Source organism: Daktulosphaira vitifoliae, unplaced genomic scaffold (assembly GCF_025091365.1).
Source record: "Daktulosphaira vitifoliae isolate Bord-2020 unplaced genomic scaffold, ASM2509136v1 Scaffold_2, whole genome shotgun sequence".
Classification (NCBI taxonomy): domain Eukaryota; kingdom Metazoa; phylum Arthropoda; class Insecta; order Hemiptera; family Phylloxeridae; genus Daktulosphaira; species Daktulosphaira vitifoliae.
In genome coordinates, this window is record NW_026099573.1 from 19,545 (window position 1) to 39,519 (window position 19,975).

The 19,975-nt window shown below is 32.1% G+C and overlaps 2 protein-coding genes and 2 long non-coding RNA genes across 10 annotated transcripts; all 4 read right to left on the minus strand.

The window, feature by feature from the left end:
- Positions 1 to 198: 198 nt before the first annotated feature.
- LOC126897350 (uncharacterized) lies at positions 199 to 19,123 on the minus strand. Of its 7 annotated transcripts, XR_007702083.1 has the most exons (14): positions 18,752 to 18,945; positions 18,042 to 18,130; positions 17,866 to 17,931; positions 17,431 to 17,495; positions 17,207 to 17,297; positions 16,155 to 16,234; positions 2,557 to 2,641; positions 2,313 to 2,416; positions 2,132 to 2,199; positions 1,702 to 1,776; positions 1,422 to 1,495; positions 1,097 to 1,191; positions 559 to 689; positions 199 to 492 (listed from the first exon to the last, which is right to left on the minus strand). It is a non-coding gene; the product is annotated as an uncharacterized LOC126897350 (long non-coding RNA). The 7 variants fall into 7 exon arrangements; XR_007702081.1 differs by lacking the exons at positions 2,132 to 2,199; positions 18,752 to 18,945 and adding an exon at positions 18,980 to 19,123; XR_007702082.1 differs by lacking the exon at positions 2,132 to 2,199 and having other exon boundaries at positions 554 to 689; positions 18,752 to 18,944.
- LOC126897344 (uncharacterized) lies at positions 3,895 to 7,029 on the minus strand. The gene is made up of 5 exons (XM_050670877.1): positions 6,734 to 7,029; positions 6,600 to 6,656; positions 6,469 to 6,531; positions 6,322 to 6,378; positions 3,895 to 5,520 (listed from the first exon to the last, which is right to left on the minus strand). The coding sequence occupies exons 1-5, from the start codon at positions 6,734 to 6,736 to the stop codon at positions 5,053 to 5,055; spliced, it is 648 nt and encodes a 215-aa protein (XP_050526834.1). The 5' UTR covers positions 6,737 to 7,029; the 3' UTR covers positions 3,895 to 5,052.
- Positions 7,191 to 11,895, minus strand: LOC126897354 (uncharacterized). The gene is made up of 3 exons (XR_007702086.1): positions 11,469 to 11,895; positions 9,148 to 9,325; positions 7,191 to 9,082 (listed from the first exon to the last, which is right to left on the minus strand). It is a non-coding gene; the product is annotated as an uncharacterized LOC126897354 (long non-coding RNA).
- On the minus strand, positions 9,335 to 11,405 carry LOC126897339 (jerky protein homolog-like). The gene has a single exon (XM_050670871.1). The coding sequence runs from the start codon at positions 11,256 to 11,258 to the stop codon at positions 9,660 to 9,662; it is 1,599 nt and encodes a 532-aa protein (XP_050526828.1). The 5' UTR covers positions 11,259 to 11,405; the 3' UTR covers positions 9,335 to 9,659.
- Positions 19,124 to 19,975: the final 852 nt, after the last annotated feature.

Below are 19,975 nucleotides of genomic sequence, written 5' to 3' on the forward strand. Positions count from 1 at the left end.
ACACATAAAAAAAGGTTTTATTCATATTGAAATACAGTACTCAAAATATAATTTGAATGCATTAAAATTATTAATAATTTATTAAATGTAAAATTATTTATTAAAATAATTTATTATTTTTCGACCTACGGTAAATAATATTGTAAACATAGGATATTAGTTTCTTTTAAAAATAAAAAAAAAATTAACGTTTCTTTATTAATTAATGTTTTATTATTGTCTTGATCACACACACACATAAAAAAATTTAGTCGTTATTGAAGTAATATACTCCAAGTACATATAGATATAATTATTATTAGAAAAATACGGTTTAATGAGAGACTCAAACGTAAACCGATACAATAATAGCGGTAAAGGAATTACGTTGTAATTTAAATAAGTAATAATCGTTGTCAATGAACTCCAAGAGCGAATTGCACGTTGTAATCGTGATGATCCTCCGTGTTGTCGAATGACAATATCTAATGGAATCGAGGTTTGACACGCGATCTGAAAAGTAAACAATATAAATGAAAATAAAATCCAAGATAACAACTAACGAAAAGCTTACAGTACCGTTTTGGAGGAACAGTGAGGGAGGGCAAGCATAGGCATAAAAGTAAACCAACAGCACAGAATTATCAACACGTCGTGAGTACAACAACAGAAGTGAAAATTTTGTAGCTTTACCAAAGACCGTGCACAATCTAAAATTTACAAATCACATTAATTAATACAGTCACTACCATAATGGGAACATAAAAAAAAAAAAAAAGATTTAAATATTTCATTTGTCCCACAATTATCCATTATACTTTTTAATAAATAAACATGTCATTGCTGTTATACATTCATCATTAGAGATATACATATAAACTAAAATTGCTGTTTATGTAATAAGATGAACTCCATTACACACAATTCTATAAATAATCCCATAACTGAATATAAATAAATATACACGTACGAAAAAATCAAAAACATTTGGATCTTATCGGCCGATGCAGTACACATTACAATGTAATCAACAACAGATGATAAAATAACGACCCAATAATTAAAGCAGGCAAAGTAATTAAATTTATATCAAATAAAAAAAGTCAAAATCAGTTACCTGTGTAATACAACCATTATGAATTAGAGCCAGCACTCTTCGGGTCGGTTGGTTGCAACTCAATCACAGTCAATCAGGCAAAACAGATGCACAGACTGAAAATTATAAAGTCAAATCAATTAATAATTCCATTATCATAATAAAAATAAAATATCTACAATATAAAGTATATAAGTGTAAAAATATATTTATATGTATGTATGTATGTATGTATATATATATATTAATATATGCAAAGTAAATCGATTAAAACGTATAAAGATGAACTCTATTTTAAGAAAAATCAATAGCAATAAATTTCTTTTGACAAATGAAAATAAATTACCCGTGCAATAAATCCAATAGCGATGACTTAGTTAGATCTCTAACTTAGTTATCCTGGCACAACAGTGTTGCAGTCTAAAAATTACAAAAACAAATTAAATCAATACTGCCATTTCCCTATTTGTATGTTGCATATTACTACATATTGCACACCAATAAATGAAATACAAATCAACCTAATGATTAACATATGCTAAATAAATTGATTAAAATGCAAAAGGACGAACTCGACTTTGAGAAAAGTAAATAATAATAAATTTTTTTTTTGTCAAATAAATTACCCTTGTTATTATAAATCCAATAGTGACAACAGCAAGCAGTGTCCAACGTATTCATACGGGAACAACAGATATAATCTAAAAATTACAAAATGAAAATAATTAAAATTACCATTAGCATAATAATAAAACTACAATATTTTTATTACAATTGCTGTGAAATTGTCAATAAAACATTTCAATAAGAAATAATCATAAAGGGGGAATCACAAATATAGATGTAGTACATGCGACAAAAAATTAATTAAAAAAAAAATAAGTATATATGTGTAAATAGAGAGAGAGAGAGATTATATAAACTAATGTAGTACAAATCAAATAAATGATTAAAATATGTAAAGTAAATCGATTAAAATGTAAAAAGTTGAACTCGACTTTGAGAGAAATAAAATCAAGACAATTAATTATTGTTTAATGCAATAAAATAAATTACCCTTGTAATAAATCTTAAACCAATAGCATCGATTTTCAGAATATTCATTCGGGCACAACAGATGCAGTCTAATAATTACAAAATGAAAATTAATTTATCGATGCCATTACCACCATAAAAAAAACCAAACTACATTAATTACTGACCAACGGATATTATTTAACAAATAAAAACGAATTACCCGTGTAATAAATCCGTTATCCATTAGAACCAGCACTTTTGGCCAACAGGCCGAGCCGTTATGGAAGCATACCACCTTGGGACGCAACAAACGCCGTCTAAAAACTATAAAATCAAATCGATGTCGTTACGACGATTATATATAAACGATTTTGAAATTATATATGAATTACTACAACGGTTGTCAAAACGTCAAACGCACATTTTTTTTTTTTTGTGTTTTTTAACGAATAAAAAGGCGTTACCCGTGTTAATAAATCCGTTTGTTAGATCGTTAGAGCCAGCACTCTCATTATCGAAGCAGTCCTCCGGGCACACGACAAACGCCATCTAAAAATTACAAAATCAAATAAAATAAGACCGTCACAATATCGACAATTGATAAACTGCGTTAATCGTAATCGCCGTGTAAAATTACCAACGGAGAGTTTCGATTAATATATATATATAATCGCAATAATAGTAGAAGTAGAAAATTTACAAAATCACATTAATAAACGAATACAGTCAATACACTATATTGAAATAACGACAGAATAAACGACGTACAAAACGGCGACGCGGTGATAACGACCGCGTTTGGGCGTCGGACGCGATGATAACGACGAAAAGGCGGGAATGCGAGCGGCCGAGTGGGAGGCGCGCTCCCCTATTTCGCGTCGTCTTCCGTTCCACGGAATCGCGAATAAAAAAAAACGGGGACGGCGAAAAATTTGAGCGGCGGTCGGAAAAGACGCGGGACCGTAAGCGCCGTCGAACGGTACGGGAACGGAGGCGATAGGAGAAAAACAGGAATTTTAATACGTAAAAAACGTAATATTTCTTCCAGGTATCTAGTGTATCTAGTGTCTAGTGTCTAGTATCTAGTATCTAGTATCTAGTATATCTAGTGTCTAGTATCTAGTATCTAGTGTCTAGTATCTAGTATATCTAGTGTATAGTATCTAGTGTCTAGTATCTAGTATCTAGTGTCTAGTATCTAGTATCTAGTATCTAGTGTCTAGTGTCTAGTCTCTAGCTATATACTAAAATCCAGCCCCTCATTATAGCTTCACCTGGAACAGATTTTACGTTTTTTCTGCTTTAAAATTCCGATTTATTTTTATTGCGGTCTCCACACAATCTCATATCCGCTATGTTGTATTTACAACTGGATCAACGACGCGGCTATCCCGGTATAGGCCACGGAAATCACGGTCCCTCCGCGGCTCCGGATGGCCGAAATCAAACAGTTGTACAGGAAGGTCTTGCCGCAACCTCCGGCTCCGGAAACGTAGAACAACTTGGGCAATCGACGCCTGGTGTCGCCGACCGCCCGCATGACGCGATCGTATATCGTCCGCTGTTGTTCGTTCAGTCGACCGACCAACTCGGCGACGTCTGCCGCCGCCGTCGCGTTGTCGGCTGGCGCGGCGTCCGGTACTAACAGAGCGCGATCGGGCTCGGGTAAACCGTAACCCGCGAGCGTCCTGTTCGAAGTGGCCAGGTGACGTTCCACGGCGGCCAAACACATGGCTTCGGATGTGTCGCGGTCTGCGCGTCGTCTGAAGTAATCTTCCATCAGATTGTCCTGTAAACACAACGAACGATTAATAATTAAATTCATCGCTCTTGCCGTTATTGCGCGAGCTATAAAAGAAAAAACGAAACAAAACCGTCCCGTGTACTTTGAATAGATATTGTCAAATAATCATTATTATTATCGTCTAAAATGAAATATTTATTATAAATAAAAGCAATTAAATAATAAATGAAATAAGCATGTCGTACACTGTAGTGATTTGCATACTTTGTTTTTTACCTCAACGTGTGAATACACGCTTTAATAAACATTTTATGAATTTATATACGGGGATCAAACACTATTGAAGAAACATCGGCTATAACAATGAAAAAATATTTGTAATGAACACGTAAATTAATGTTACGATTATATCGAATCGACGTGGAAAATTTAAATTTGCCAGTCAATGATACATAGCATGAAAAGTCGCGGCGTTGCAACAGTATTGAATCTACATATTTTTGCCGTTGTCCTATTTATTTACTTATTATTATTATCATCGTTATATGTGATCGATATTAATATGTTAATTGTAGCTATTAGTAAGAATATTATTAATAATAACGACAACAATAATAATTATAACAATCATTGTTATCGTTTTGTCCGTGAACAAACGGAATTTATAATTTTGAACTCTGATAGATATTCGTAAAATATTAATTATCCACACTAAAAGAACGCCGTCGCCATGCGAAAAAAAAAACAAACAGTAAATGTATATTAGTTAATGTGAACGGCCGTAAGGATCGATTGATTTGAATCGAGGTGGACTCGTTAATAATAACGGTAAAAATTGAATCCGCTTTGATTAAATTTAATTCGACGGTTATAGTCGTTTGAAACGAATAGTCATTACGAAATATTTATCTGATATGAATAAATAATGAATATTAAATTTAAATAAGCTTACATATTAGTTTCCTAAGTTTTTACAAACGAAATACGAAAAATATTTTAAAACTAAAGTCGATATAAAACTTGTAAACAATTTGTTAAGTGCACGTACGATAAACGTTATGGAGTCCGGTTACTTCGTCAATGTGAATTTTATAAATTTATGAGAACAACTAATAAAACGGTGCGGTGTAATTGTAATTGTAATTTATTACAAAAATAATAACTACCCTACGGTAATATTGCCGATAAATTAGTCGAGGAAAAATTTTCGCATCCATTACCTGTGGTACATCTGTCCGTGTGCGGTAAACACGCTGCCGGGCAACCGGCGGCCGGGCCGAGCCTCTATCGGCGGCGGATCGTTCACTATGAACGAAGGGAACGCCAGCGCGCTGTTGTATGGACGGATTTCCGCTCTAAAGGATCGCGATTGTGCCGAATAGCCGAGCATCAGGTCCTTCAACAGATCTGGAACAGGTAATAATACTTGGTCGTCCGCGAGGGCGACCAAACCATTAGAGCAACACAGAGAAAAATAAGACCGCGCATCGTTACTAATATTTAACCTTTCCACGCCGAAATGACGTGCGTTACAATGCGCGCAAACGTAATTCATTGGGCCAATGCAATTCTCCTCCGGTAAAACGTCTCGCACGTGAGCTATGAGTTCGACCGGTTGCACGGGTACAGCTTTAACAACACCGCCGGCTTGCTCTCGTTCCGGATTAGCACCCCGTCGATCGTCCTGTGCACGTAAAATTGGATTTATAAAACAGAGAATGTATATATACAATAAATATTTAAAATGCATTGTTATAAATATTAAATTTGTAACGGAATAATATATTTATATATTTAATTATTATATAATAATAACAATGAGCATAACAATAAAAATTATGAACAACAATATATATGTTGTTAAGTGATATTTTTGACATTTTGATTTTTTTAATGTCGAGTTAATATTCTGTTTAATCTTAAACAACATAAATCGTTTTCTGAGCACTGTTGTGCAGGCAGAGGTTATAAAACTCGTGTCATGTAAATATAAATGAATAAATGATTATAATAATTAATGGTGCTTAATGTCCAACTGAACTTCCAGAAATATTACGCAACACAATTTGTTATGCTCAATAAAATTGTAATTATCATCTGTCCCATTTGAATATTGTCAAACAAATGTGTGTGTGTATCTATATATGTTGCAATAAATAACACAAAGATAACACATTTTTAATAATTTGTAATAGTAGTTCCAAATGGAATTTAATAGTTTACAAACATTGGAAAAAAAAAATACAAAATAAATAGAAGATACGCCGTTCCACACTAAATAGGCAACACAACAGACGCGACGACCTACAGCGCTGTCGCTAAATGAACGTTTGTAATTTTTGTAAAAAAAAAAAAAAAGATAAAAAGATGTACACCGTATTATAATATAATGCACGTCACGCTATACAACAGATTCCGTTTTATTAAAGCCGAATGCTATATTTAATATACTATTTATTGTAATGTTCGAAATAACTAAACTCACTTCAGACGGAGCGACGTCGAGGGCTGGTTCGTTTTGAACTCCGACGACGGCGGCAAGCTATACACAACGGGATAGAAAAAAATAATAATAATTAAAAGTCTTTATTTCCGTCGTATTTCAAAGCGATTGAATAATTATTTTACTGACGTCGTCCAACCCGACATCGACGAATTCGGGCGACGGTTCGACGGGAGCCCCGACCACTTCGAACTGCACGTTAACAAAAAATAATATTATTTTAATTATTACTATAACACGACGTAATGAACACTACTCACTTCGAACGGATCGACGTCGACTATTTCGGGTGACGCTTCGGCTTCGACGACTTCGACCTTCGAACGTATTATAAGTATTCAAAAAGTTGTATATTAAATGTCTACATGAAAAAAAAAAAAAAACAATTTCGTACCATATCGTTTATATCGCCTACCGCCGCCTCATCATCAACGGCGATGCCGACGATTTCAACCTAAATGTATATACGACTAGTGATGTGCAAATTCCCAGGAATTTTATGATGGGAAAATTTCCGGAACATTCCTTATACCGGGAATTTATCGGGAATATTATAATTTTATTAAATTTTGTTCATATTTATTAATTTTGTTTCAATATTTAACTAAACTTATAGCTGTAAATGATCCATGGCCTATATTTTATACACAAAAATATTATTGGAGAAAAGTAAGACAATTGTGTAATAATTAGTAGAATTATTCTAAAAATATTTGATTTGATTAGGATTTAGCTACCTATAAATTTATCAATATAATGAAATTATGTACTAAAGGTTCAGTTGTTGATGCAAAGAATTGACTATAAGTAATTATTTAAACTGTTTGTATATATTTACATTAAACTAAATATGAAATTTTATGTTGAAACATTAGGAATTTTAAATATTTTATAACTAATTATAATTTTTGATTCTGTTATACTTTTCACTGTTTATATTTCAAATTAACTGTATGCTATGAATCATTTTATAGGCATCATAGTCTATGATGCCTATAAAATGCTTAAACAAGTTACCAAATTTAATACGTTATTTTTTGTTCACATTTTCCAGGTTTTTCAAAAGTAATAAAAGCAAAGGATAACTTTATTAACATAAATGTTTACTTATAAATGTAAATAACAACAAGATAACTTATTTCTTTTTGTTTTAAATACTCATTAAAGAAATCATTGTCACTGTCACTAGGACACCACTCTTCATCGTCGGACGAAATTAAACCATCAATTGACATTGAATTTTCATCTGACACAATTGATATATTAAGTGTATTTTTATCCATTTCATTAGGTTCACGGGGTTCGCCTTCATAATTAACATAAGTAACTTTTTTATTCTATTCTATATTTTGTCTCCAATAATGGGCAACAAAAGTTATTTTTGAAGCATTTGATGTTGTTAAACGGTTCCTTTTTTTGTGTGAATATTTGAGAATGTGCTAAATGAACGTTCAGTGGCTGCTAATGTAGCAGGAACAATTAATATTTTTTTTGCAATAATACATAAATGAGTACTTGAACAAAAACTCTTCCACCATATTAAAGGACTTATTTTCTCCACACATTTCCAAATAAAATTATTGCTTCATATATCTTGTCGAGATCTGTAATTTGCTATATCAGCTATTATTTGAGCACCATCCATTTTAAGAGAATCAGTCATATTATTTTGTATAGATATCATTTGATCAATAAACTCAATAGCTTTTAATACTTCTGAATTTGATAAATTACACCCTTGAGTTTTGGGATCCAACAAAGATGCAGCTAAGTGTAGAGGTTTAATAGTATTTAAATGTCTTTCTTTAAACTTATTCAGTATTATTTGCACTTTTTTAGTAGAAATAATCAGTGATTCTGAGATATAACTACAAAAAGTATTTTGAATTTCATAAAAAGCATCAAATACATGATTAATTATATTGCTGTCCCCTTCTAAAATTGTAATCCATTTTACAATAGGGTTAAGTAAATTAATAAGTTTATCGATTTTAGTCCGAAATACTGCATCATCTAAAATTAATTTATTTCTGTTTATTCCTATCATAGAAGAGCCAACAGCATGAACAGCTAATGTTTGTAATGATAATTTACATTCTTTCATTGAAGTTAACTAATCTTTCGTTAAAATAAGACCAACAATTCGAATATTTTTACCTGCCGGCATTTTAAAAGTATTTTGAAAAGTAAAATAACAAATAAAATAACTGTGAAAAACGATACTACTATAATCAATTTTAATCTAAGCCCTAATATATTGCTTATCAATAATATGTTGATAAACATATCAATGTAATCAAGATATAAATACAATATCGTTGTCTCTTTCACTAGCACTGCCATACTTTAGTAATTATAATAAATAAAATGTATTAGTTGTTATTAAAGAAATATTCCCGAGTGGTAATAGAATATTTCCGGAATATTCCTTATTTCCAGGAACGTTCCCTGGGGAATATTTCTTGTGGCACATCACTATTTGTTACACACCTTAACAATTGCGATTGGACAACACGCGGATACGGAATCTGATGGTTGTAAATAAATTGGAGACCGGCCAAACCCCGTGAACATATCAATACTGACCCTCCCCCCACGAATCGATTCGGTTAGGGATTACACGTTTGAAACAATCATAAAAACCATCAGATCCCGCGAACGCAATTATTAAAATATAGACTGTATGGAACTGTTTTACGTCCGACTGAGAGGGTCGAGCTGCTTCAGGATTGGCGACAATCACCTGAACATAATCATGAAATAAGATAATGGAATCCGGAACAACGAAATATATGTGTAGCGACTTACGGTGGGCACAGCGTTGCGAATGAGCACTCTGCGGACTGCGTTGCGACCGTAGTCGTTGACAGGGTCAAAGTGCCTGGAACAAATGAAAGCGCTCCGCAAGTTTACGGCCGCCGGATCGTAACCGCACGTCGCTACGAACGCCAACCACCTTTGGGTCCTTTCGACATCGCTGGGAAATCTGTGAACGTATAATTAGTAGATTTTAATAAGAGTGTCACCCGCGTGTAAACGCACACGTACGAACAACGGAAATAAGCCGTCGATACAAAAGTCGCGGGTTTTCAATTCGTTTAGGTTATGAGTACGTACAGTGGAACCTCGATTATCCGGGGTAATGACGGGGAGCGGGTCACACGGATAAATGAAAACCACGGTTGATCGAGACTTTTTATAATAATGAAATTTTTATTTAATTATAATAAGAAATGTAATTTATTTAATTTAATTAAAAAATGTTTTATATTAATACAAATGATGCATACATAATAAGTTATGAGGATGACGTTATTGACTTAAGAAAAGTAAGAAGTGATCAGCCTTTGTTTTTTTTGTTTTGAAATAATTGTCCTCACTTCACTTCTTATTTTTCTTAAGCCAATAACGTCATGGAAGTCAAAATCCTCCTGCTCGCAAAATTTCAAAAGGACATCAACTGCTTCCATTGCTTGGCTAGTCTGTATTTTTTCAAAACTCTCACTTTCATTATCACTCTCAGAAGAAGAATCAAGCTTTTGTGAGGTAGATAGTGTACTTGTACTGCCATAACGAGCTGCTATGTCAAAGTCACTTAAACGCTCAAATCCCTCTTCGTTATGATCTTTTTGTAGCCAATCAACAATATCGTCTTTATCAACGTTAGTGAAATCTGGAATAGATGTAGCAAGTTCAAGACAATCTTCTATATCTGTATCTTCGACATTTTCTTCGTCACCATAACCTTGATCTAAGATTTTCACCCAAGAAAGTCGTAACGTACTTGCAGGTACATTTTCCCAAGCATTACATACTGCGAAAATGGCATCTTTTATGGTCCACGTTTTCAAAAGTTCTTTCATTGAATCATAACAATTTTCTTGTAAGAGATAAAGGAGAAATATCTTTTTGTACTTTCGTTTCAAACAGGAAATCACGCCTTGATCCATTGGCTGTATTAAGGAAGTTACGTTAGGTGGTAGATAATAGACAAAAATTTGACCATCCATTGTTTTCAGGGTAGATTCTGAGGGGTGTGAAGGAGCGTTATCAAGCAGAAGAACAGCTCTTTTTGGTATACCTTTTTCATCTTGAAATTTTTTTACAGAAGGTACAAAAACGTTAAAATACCATTCACTAAAAATAACCTGGTTCATCCAAGCTTTTGGGTGGTGGTAATAATCACATGGAAAATATTTCATTTCGGTTCCTTTAAAAGATCTTGGTTTTTTAGCTTTTCCAATTACAGTTAATTTGATCTTATGTGTACCGGTTGCATTTGAACATGTCATAATAGTAAGTCGTTCTTTGCTAGATTTATGTCCAGGAGCTGATTTTTCAGATTGCGCGGCAAGTGTTTTTGAGGGTAACATTTTCCAGAATAGACCTGATTCATCTGCGTTGTACACTTGATCAGGGGACAGGTTCAATTTTGAAAGCATTGAATTGAATTCGTCATTAAACAGTGTTGCAGCAGTCAAATCTCCACTGAGACATTCACCTTGAATGTCCAGCTGTCTTATACCATGACGAGTTTTGAATCTAAATAACCAACCTTGTGAAGCATTAAAACTTTCCTCTATTTTCAAATTTTCATGAAACCATTTTGCTTTTTCACAAACTATTGGCCCAGAAATTGGAAGTCCTTCAATACGCTTCTGTTTAAACCATTCAAAAAGAGCAGATTCCATATCTGATAATGATGACTTTTTCATAGTTTTTCTCGTAGCTGATAATTCTGGACAAGATATGAACTTAAAAATTTCATTTTTTTGTTTGATTAAGTCACGAACTGTCTGTTGACCCACGCCAAACTCGTCTGCAAGTTTTTGTATACTTTCACCATGATCTACAGCTCGGTTAATAATCAACACTTTTTTCTCAAGAGAAAGAACGATACGTTTTCGTTTAACACTCATTATTAGATAAGGTAACGTCGCGAACGCTTATAGTAAACTGAAGGTGATACGATAAATACAATTTGTAATAATCTACAATATTGTTTATCTTGATATTGTTATCGCCATAATATGTACAATCCATAACTATTTTTAAATTTTCGGAAGAGTGAGCACGGTTATTCGCGAACACGGATAATCGAAGCACGGTTAATCGAGGTTCCACTGTACTTGTGTAGACTGACGCCGTCGGCCACAATTGCGCTGCACAAGTAACACGCGTGTACCATTTTAAATTATTAAATTAGTCTTTAGAATATATATATATATATATAAATTAGTTATCACTGTATATATATATATGTATATTAGTAGCGTAGGGAAAAACAAAAATACGAAAAATCCTTTTTTTGTGTAGTCAATACGCATAAGTGTATACATAAAAATGAAAATTTGGCTTTTCGATTGATTATAAATTTCGGATTTGTGAAATGATAACGCGACGATGCAAGTAATATCGGTAGGACGACCGAAACCGGGTCGTGGTCCGAGACACGGACGATAGAAAGTCGCGCGGTTCAAAGTTCAACTCGCGCGTGTGACGAAAAACTGCAGCGGCCGTGTTACCGCGGATTTCGCGTCGCGCGTAAAAATAATTGATTCGNAGATTTCGCGTCATGCGTAAAAATAATTGATTCGGTGTGGTTAGGGGCATTGACGTTTTACGAAAAACATCTTTTTGTAAAAGCGAACGCGGACCTCGGATGGTGGCGAGTGTCTTAGGGTTCGGCTAAATAAGTGAATAGCCCTATTCGATCGCGTCACAAAAATCGGCGACGGGATCTGATTGAACTCGGTTTAAACGCTGACGACTCTCGGAGATTATAAAGTGACGGAGTCCAAAGTCCGACTTGGGAGTGGCAAAGAATTCCCGGACTGAAAAATCTGTTAGCGTTATATCACAGTTGATTCAGGTATTCAGTCAACATGAAACAGGTGTTCGTGAAATGCAACATTTTTACAGTGTGCGGCACAACGGCACAACATACTGTAAGAACTAATAAAAAGAAGAAGCGCAAGGGTCCAAAAAGTAAGTGCGCTTATTAATTTATACTTTTATTAATCATGCACCCATATCGTATTGATGACGGATGATATTCATTTTCGCAGTGTGCTGGAGGTGCAAGAGTGGTGGCCACTTGAATCGGGAATGCCCGAGTAGTTATACATAAAACTACGACTTATATCTGTGTATTAAAAAAACGGTTTTTTTTTTTTAGAACGCAAAACAGTACCACCACCTCCACCACCACCACCACCTAACCTACACAACCAACAACATTCGAAACGGAGCGACGGGCTCGCCGCAATGCGGAGGAGGAGGTCGAGCGATTGAGGTTGCTATTGCAAAATGCCACAACGGCGGCCTCCTCGTCCTCCTCCTCCTACACCGAAGACTGCGGCGGATCGGGTGGTCTAAGGTATGAAATACACACGTACAATAGAGGCAGAGCTGATAAAGATTGATTTTTCAAAAAATCAAATTGTTTAATAAAATAATATAGAATTAATTTTTCGTTCAAAGCTAAGGATATTTATTTACGGTAAACCAATAATAGCTGATTAAGTAGAGTACGCGAAAGTTTATTATTAATTCTTAGTGCTACGTTCTGCCTCTTGCATTTATTTATCTTATATTGTTACAATAGATGCATAACGATATGCGTGTTTTTTTGTTTCAGAATCGAATTAAACAATTATATATTAATCACAAATATATGAAATAAAAATAAACGTACAATTAAAAACGTGTTGTTGATTTATTTTCATGTTATCATATATAATAATAATTACAGTGTTCGACGATTGTGAATGGGGGTAGTAAAATGTCAATTGAATAACGGTATAATTAGAAAAAAAATTTTCACAAAAGATTATACAATAATTATGCAACATATTACAATGGTTAACAGTTAAATGGGTCCTTCTTTAAAATAAGATAAATCAAAAATGGTTAGAGTCCGTTTAAACCGTATGATAAAGGAACAGGTCGACATGTACAGCACACGACTTTCGCTTGACTATATTACATAAGATGAATTTTATTTGTAAGTTGAAAAAAAAAAATTATATAGAATATATCGAATACGCGAAAATAAACTGTAAGCGAAATATTGAATGAGATAATCCTAACGTGTGTGTACCTTAAGTGAAATGATTAGTCTAAATAGTTAAATAATGTGGTAAAAAATTGATATTCATGATTATTATTAATTTATTTTGATTGCATGAATAAGCACACGTAATGGTATGGAATAATTGCTCGGAGCAATTAAAAAAAAAAAAAAATAGTTCAAAGAAAATATATATAAAAATACAAAACGATATATATATATATTTATATATGCTTATGGCAAGTGCAGAAATCATTGTAGAAATGTAGAACACAACAAAAAGAAAATCACGGTTGACATATATGAGAGAAAAAAATATATTTACAGGCGAGATATTATTTGTCTCGCTGTTAAATGTTTTCGTTGTTAACATTACAAACTCGATGTAAACAAAANTTGTAAACAAAATCTTATCGAATTGGGGATTGATAAAATACCTCAGTGTTGTACGGCAATGGTATTTACTCTAGAGAAATCAAAGACTCGAAATCAAGCATAAATATTTTTTAATTTAATAGTTTGATCAATGATGCATTGTTAGTTTAATTATTTGACATTATAAATATTTTAAATTATCGACTTCGATTTTAATGTGTTTTTCCATACTGAAATAATGAGCGTTAAAAAATTTCAATGTAATTTTCCACGCAGGGAACAATAAAAATACATGTTAATTGTTACTACTGAGGGGGAGTGACATCGAAATGGTCTATTAAAAAAGATAATATCGAAGTACGGTTGATAGAAGTCTACTGGCGTTTTCGATGAGCTCCAAAAGAGAACAACGCACAGCGATCCGTGTCTAACAGCCAGACGTTACCGGGTCGATCGATAACAACAATGTACGCCGTGGGTACGAAAGAATTGAAAACGGTGAGATATCCCAGGGCCTGCACGGTCTGAAATTCATAAATCCCATAAATTAATACAATCATTAATATTATGTAATCATCAAAAAAGTAAATATTTAATTATTGCACCATATGTGTACGACTGTATAATTGTACAACAATCTTAAACGTTACAATACACAATTGGGATAGAACACCACAGAGACGTTCAAGATTGTGAATAAATAAATATGCAAACAAAAATTAAAATAATTTACAAAACACATTAATTAATGTGTTTTGTGATGACTGCATTAGTCGTCTCCGCAGTAAATAAATAGTTAACTATTGCAATTTCTGTTTGTCAAGACAGTGTAGTCATGTACACGTATTAATAAGTGAAGAGATGTTTGCGAGTGTGAATACTATAACAAAAATTGAAATTTTATATAAAAAAAAAAAAAAAAATCGAATTATTACCAGACTAATAAATCTGTTGACGATTAGAGCCAGTATACTTGGTCGGCAGGCCGAGCCAATATCGAAGCAATTCCCAGGATCTGAAAATTACAAAATCATATTAATCAATACTCTCATTACCATGATTATGTAAACGATTTTAAAATTATAACATAATTATTGCAATAGCTGTGAAATTGTCAATCGGGGGACTTTCAATAACAAATAATCATAGAGGATACCACAAATATAAACATAGTACACGCAAACAAAAAACTGATTAAAAAAAAAAAAAAAAGTATATAAATGTAAATATATATGGATTGTATAAACTGATGAAAAACATATTGCAGCAATAAATGAAATACAAATCGAACTAATGATTAAAATATGCAAAGTAAATCGATTAAAATGTATAAAGAAGAACTCTATTTTGAGATACTCGAGAACACCACAAAGACGTTCATGAGTGTGAATAAATAAACATGACAACAAAAATTAAAAATGTATGATTAATTTAGTTAATTTAGTTCAATATACAACACATGGTGTAGTCACCAATAGATAAAACACTGACCGACTAATTTTAATTAACAAATGAAAATGAATTACGCGCGTAATAAATCCGTTATCCATTAGAACCAGCACTTTTGGCCAACAGGCCGAGCCATTATTGAAGCATTCTTCAGGATACAACAAACTCCTTCTAAATATTACAAAATCAAATTAATCAATACTGCCTTTACCATAATAATAATTATATATATCTACAATATTATTATTACAAATGCTGCGAAATTGTCAATAAAACATTTCAATAAAAAATATTCATTTAAAAAAAAAGGAATACATGTATATATATATAGAGAGAGAGAGAGAGAGAAAATATAGTATAGACTGATGTAGCACACATTGCAAAAATAAACAAAATACAAATCAACATATGCCAAGAAAATTAATTTAAATGTAAAAAGACGAACTCTACTCTGAGAAAAGTAAATAAAAATAAATTTTTTTTTGACAAAAGAATTACCCGTGCAATAAATCTAAAACTATCAACAACAATCTCCGGCACAGTCATGAGAGCACAACGGATACCATCTGAAAATGATAAAATCGAATTCACTAAAACTGCCATCACTATAATATAACTACAATATATTATTACTACAATTGCTATGAAATAGTTAAAAAAAACATTTCAATAAGAAATAATCTTAATGGTATTCACAAATATAATAAAAAAAAGTATATATATATACATCTATATGTATAGAGAGAGAGAGAGAATATATAGACTGATGAAGTACATATTGCTTCACCAATTAACAAAATACAAATCCACCTAATGATTAACGTATGCTAAAGAAATGGATTAAAATGCAAAAGGATGAACTCTATTTTAAATAAAGTCAATAGAAATAAATTTCTTTTAACAAATGAAAATGAATTACCGGTGCAATAAATCCAATAACGATGACTGCCATGAATCTCTAGCTTAGTCGTTATACTGGAACCACAATGGTAGCACAGTCTAAAAATTACAAAAACAAATTAAAATTTAATACAGCCATTACCATAATATATTATATAATCTACAATATTTTTATTGTAATTGCTGTGAAAAAATAATAGTAATAAAAAATGTATTTATATAAATATATAGATTGTATAGACTGATGTAGTAGTACATTACGCACCGATAAATGANTTATTGACTGATGTAGTAGTACATATTGCACCAATAAATGAAATACAAATCAAACCAATGATTAAAATATGCAAAGTAAATAGATTAAAATGTAAAAAGATGAAGTCTATTTTGAAAAAAGTCAATAGTAATAAATTTTTTTTAACAAATGAAAATGAATTACCTTTGCAATAAATTCAATAGCGATGACTGCCATCAATGTCTAGCTTAGTTATCGTGGCACAACAGATACCGTTTAAAAATTACAAAATCAAAAATTGATTAAAACTGCCATCACCATAATATAATAATAATAATAATAATAAATAATATTAATATATATAGAATATTGTTATTGCAATTGCAATGAAATTATCAATAACACATTACAATAAGAAAAAATCAAAAAGAGAATCACAAATATAATTGTAGTACTCACAAACAAAAAATTAAAAAAAAAATGTATATATATACAGAGAGAGAGAGAGAGAGAGAGATTATATAGACTGATGTAGTAGTACATATTGCACACCAATAAATGAAAAGAAATCGAACTAATGATTAAAATATGCAAAGTATATCGATTAAAACGTACAAAGATGAACTCTAAATTAAGAAATGTGAATAACAAAGATTATTTTTTAAAAAATTACAAAATCAAATTAATTTATACTGCCATTACCATGACTATATCAATAATTTAAAAACTATATCGTTATTACCACAATTTAATAATTACAATATAAAAAGATAAACTTTACTTTAAGAAAAGTCAGTAACAAATAATTTTTTTTTAAAGAAATTAAAACTAATTACCCTTGTAATAAATCCGTTATCCATTAGAACCCCAATTGGTCCATAGGCCGAGCCATAATTGAAGCATTCCTCAGGATACAACATACTCCTTCTAAAGATTACAAAATCAAATCAATTAATACTGCCTTTACCATAATATATGTAATATAATATAACATATTATGAATTAATCTAAATTAAATATATTATATAAAAAATAAATTTTTTTTTGACAAAAGAATTACCCGCGCATTAAAACTAAAACTATCAACAATCTCCAGCGCGGTCATCAGAGCACAACAGTTACCATCTGAAAATTACAAAATCAAATTAATTAAAACCGCCATCACCATAATATATAATAATATATTATATCTACAATATTATTATTGCAATTGCTGTGAAATTGTCAATAAAACATTTCAATAAGAAATAATCATAAAGGCAATCACAAATATAAATGTAGCGCACGCGACAAAAAATTAATTAAAAAAAAAAAAGTATATATGTGTAAATATATATATAGAGAGAGAGAGATTATATAAACTAATGTAGTACAAATCAAATAAATGATTAAAATATGTAAAGTAAATGGATTGAAATGTAAAAAGATGAACTCGACTTTGAGAAAAATAAAATTGTGACAATTAATTTTTGTTTAATGAAATAAAATGAATTACCCTTGTAATAAAACTAAAATCATCAGCAATTTCCAGCGTATTCATCGGGGCACGACAGATGCAAGTCTAAAAATTACAAAATAAAATTAATTTATCAGTGCCATTACCATTTATTTAAAAACTATATTAATTACTGACCGACTAATATGGTAAAAAAAAAAAAAAAAATGAATTACCCGTGTAATAAATCCGTTATCCGTTAGAACCGATTGGCCTACAGGGCGAGCCATTATTGAAACATTCCTCGGGATACAACAAACGCCGTCTAAAAATTATAAAATCAAATCGATTAATACTGGCGTTACAACGATTATATAAACGATTTTGAAATTATATATATTAATAATTACAATTGTCGTGAAAACGTCAGACGCGCAGGTTTTTCGTTGTGTTTTTTAACGCAAAAAAAAAAACGCGTTACTCGTTTGATAAATCCGTTTGTGAGATCGTTAGAGCCAGCACTCTCGTTATCGAAGCAGTCCTCCGGGCACACGACAAACGCCGTGTAAAAATTACAAAATCAAATCAAAACACAATATCGACAATTGATAAACTGCGTTAATCGCAGTAATCGCGGTGCAAAATTACCAACGGCGAGTTTCGATTAATGTATATATAATATTAATTTAATAAATATTGTTCGTCTACAGGCTCCTAAATACCGGTTGGCCTGATTGACTTAGGACTTGAATTCAAGGAAACACCAATAAATTATTAAATAAGAAACTCGAAAGGAATTTGTCTATAATAACAAAATTAGTTTAATTAATAATAAACTTTATGGTTGGGCGTCCCCACTTACATTAATAATGATAACTAAATAATACACTGCAATAAAATAAGTACAAATATAAATTTTATGTGCTATAGACTACAATAATCTGACCTGGGCAGACATCAAGGATTGGATTATAACTGTTATATTCAACCAACTTCAATCGTTTGAATGAAACAAAACACGAGTAAACTATAATGATCACGCGCCCGGTAAATCCACCGAATTCACCTTTACATTACGATACCGCAAAGTCGCGGAAAAAACTCGTGGCGGCGCCAATGGGTCTAATCACTAGACCATACAATGGTTGACTGACTAGATAAGGCGACGACTTACCGGACAGCGAACGGCATCCCCACTTACTATATGTAACCGGTTCCATTCGGGCCGCAAGTTGAACACAACCACATAACTTGCCGCAACAAATATAATATATAAGATTAATAGAAAATTTATACAAAATCACATTAACGAATTAATAAATATACAGCCACTTCTAACAATAGAGAAATAAACGACGACGCACAAAACGGCGGCGCGGTGATAACGAACACGGTGATAAGGACGAAAAGAGGCCGAGCGGGAGGCGCGTTCCCCTATTTCGCGTTGTTTTCCGTTCCACGGAATCGCGAATTTAAAAAAACGGGTACGACGAAAAATTCGAACGAAGAGAGGAAAAGACGCGAAACAATAGGGGCCGTCGAACGGTACGGGACGGAAGACGATAGGAGAAAAACGGTAATTTTAACGCGTAAAAAACGCAATATTTCTTCCAGGTGGAGCTTATTTAGAGGGGCTGAGAAAATAGTATATAGCTGGAGAAGAAAATAGTATATAGCTGGAGACTAGAGACTAGAGATTGATAATATACTTAATATAAATATTTCGAATTATAGTAAACAAATTTTATTTATGAAAAAACTTTGTGAAATTTATCAGTATAATCGATTTTTAAAAATAAATAAATGCATTGAAGGGTTAAGACATAATGACAATTTAAAAATTATACTTACAATTAAATGACTGTTGAAAATACACAAGAATGGCTGTGAAAAACAGTAGTAGTATATGATGAATAGCACCGTAAAAACACCAAAAAGAGAATGAACAGATAATGGGTTATTTCTACAGNAGAATGAACAGATAATGGGTTATTTCTACAGTTATATAGTAAAATTTATATTTTTAAGGACAATGAAGTTAATTGTTTGGGATAAAAGTCCCTATGAATTCAATATCTTACTAGTGGGGATCAATAAATTGCTTACATAGATTTACAATGTTGCAATGTAAAACGTAATTTAACGTTAAAAAATGTATAGAATATTTACT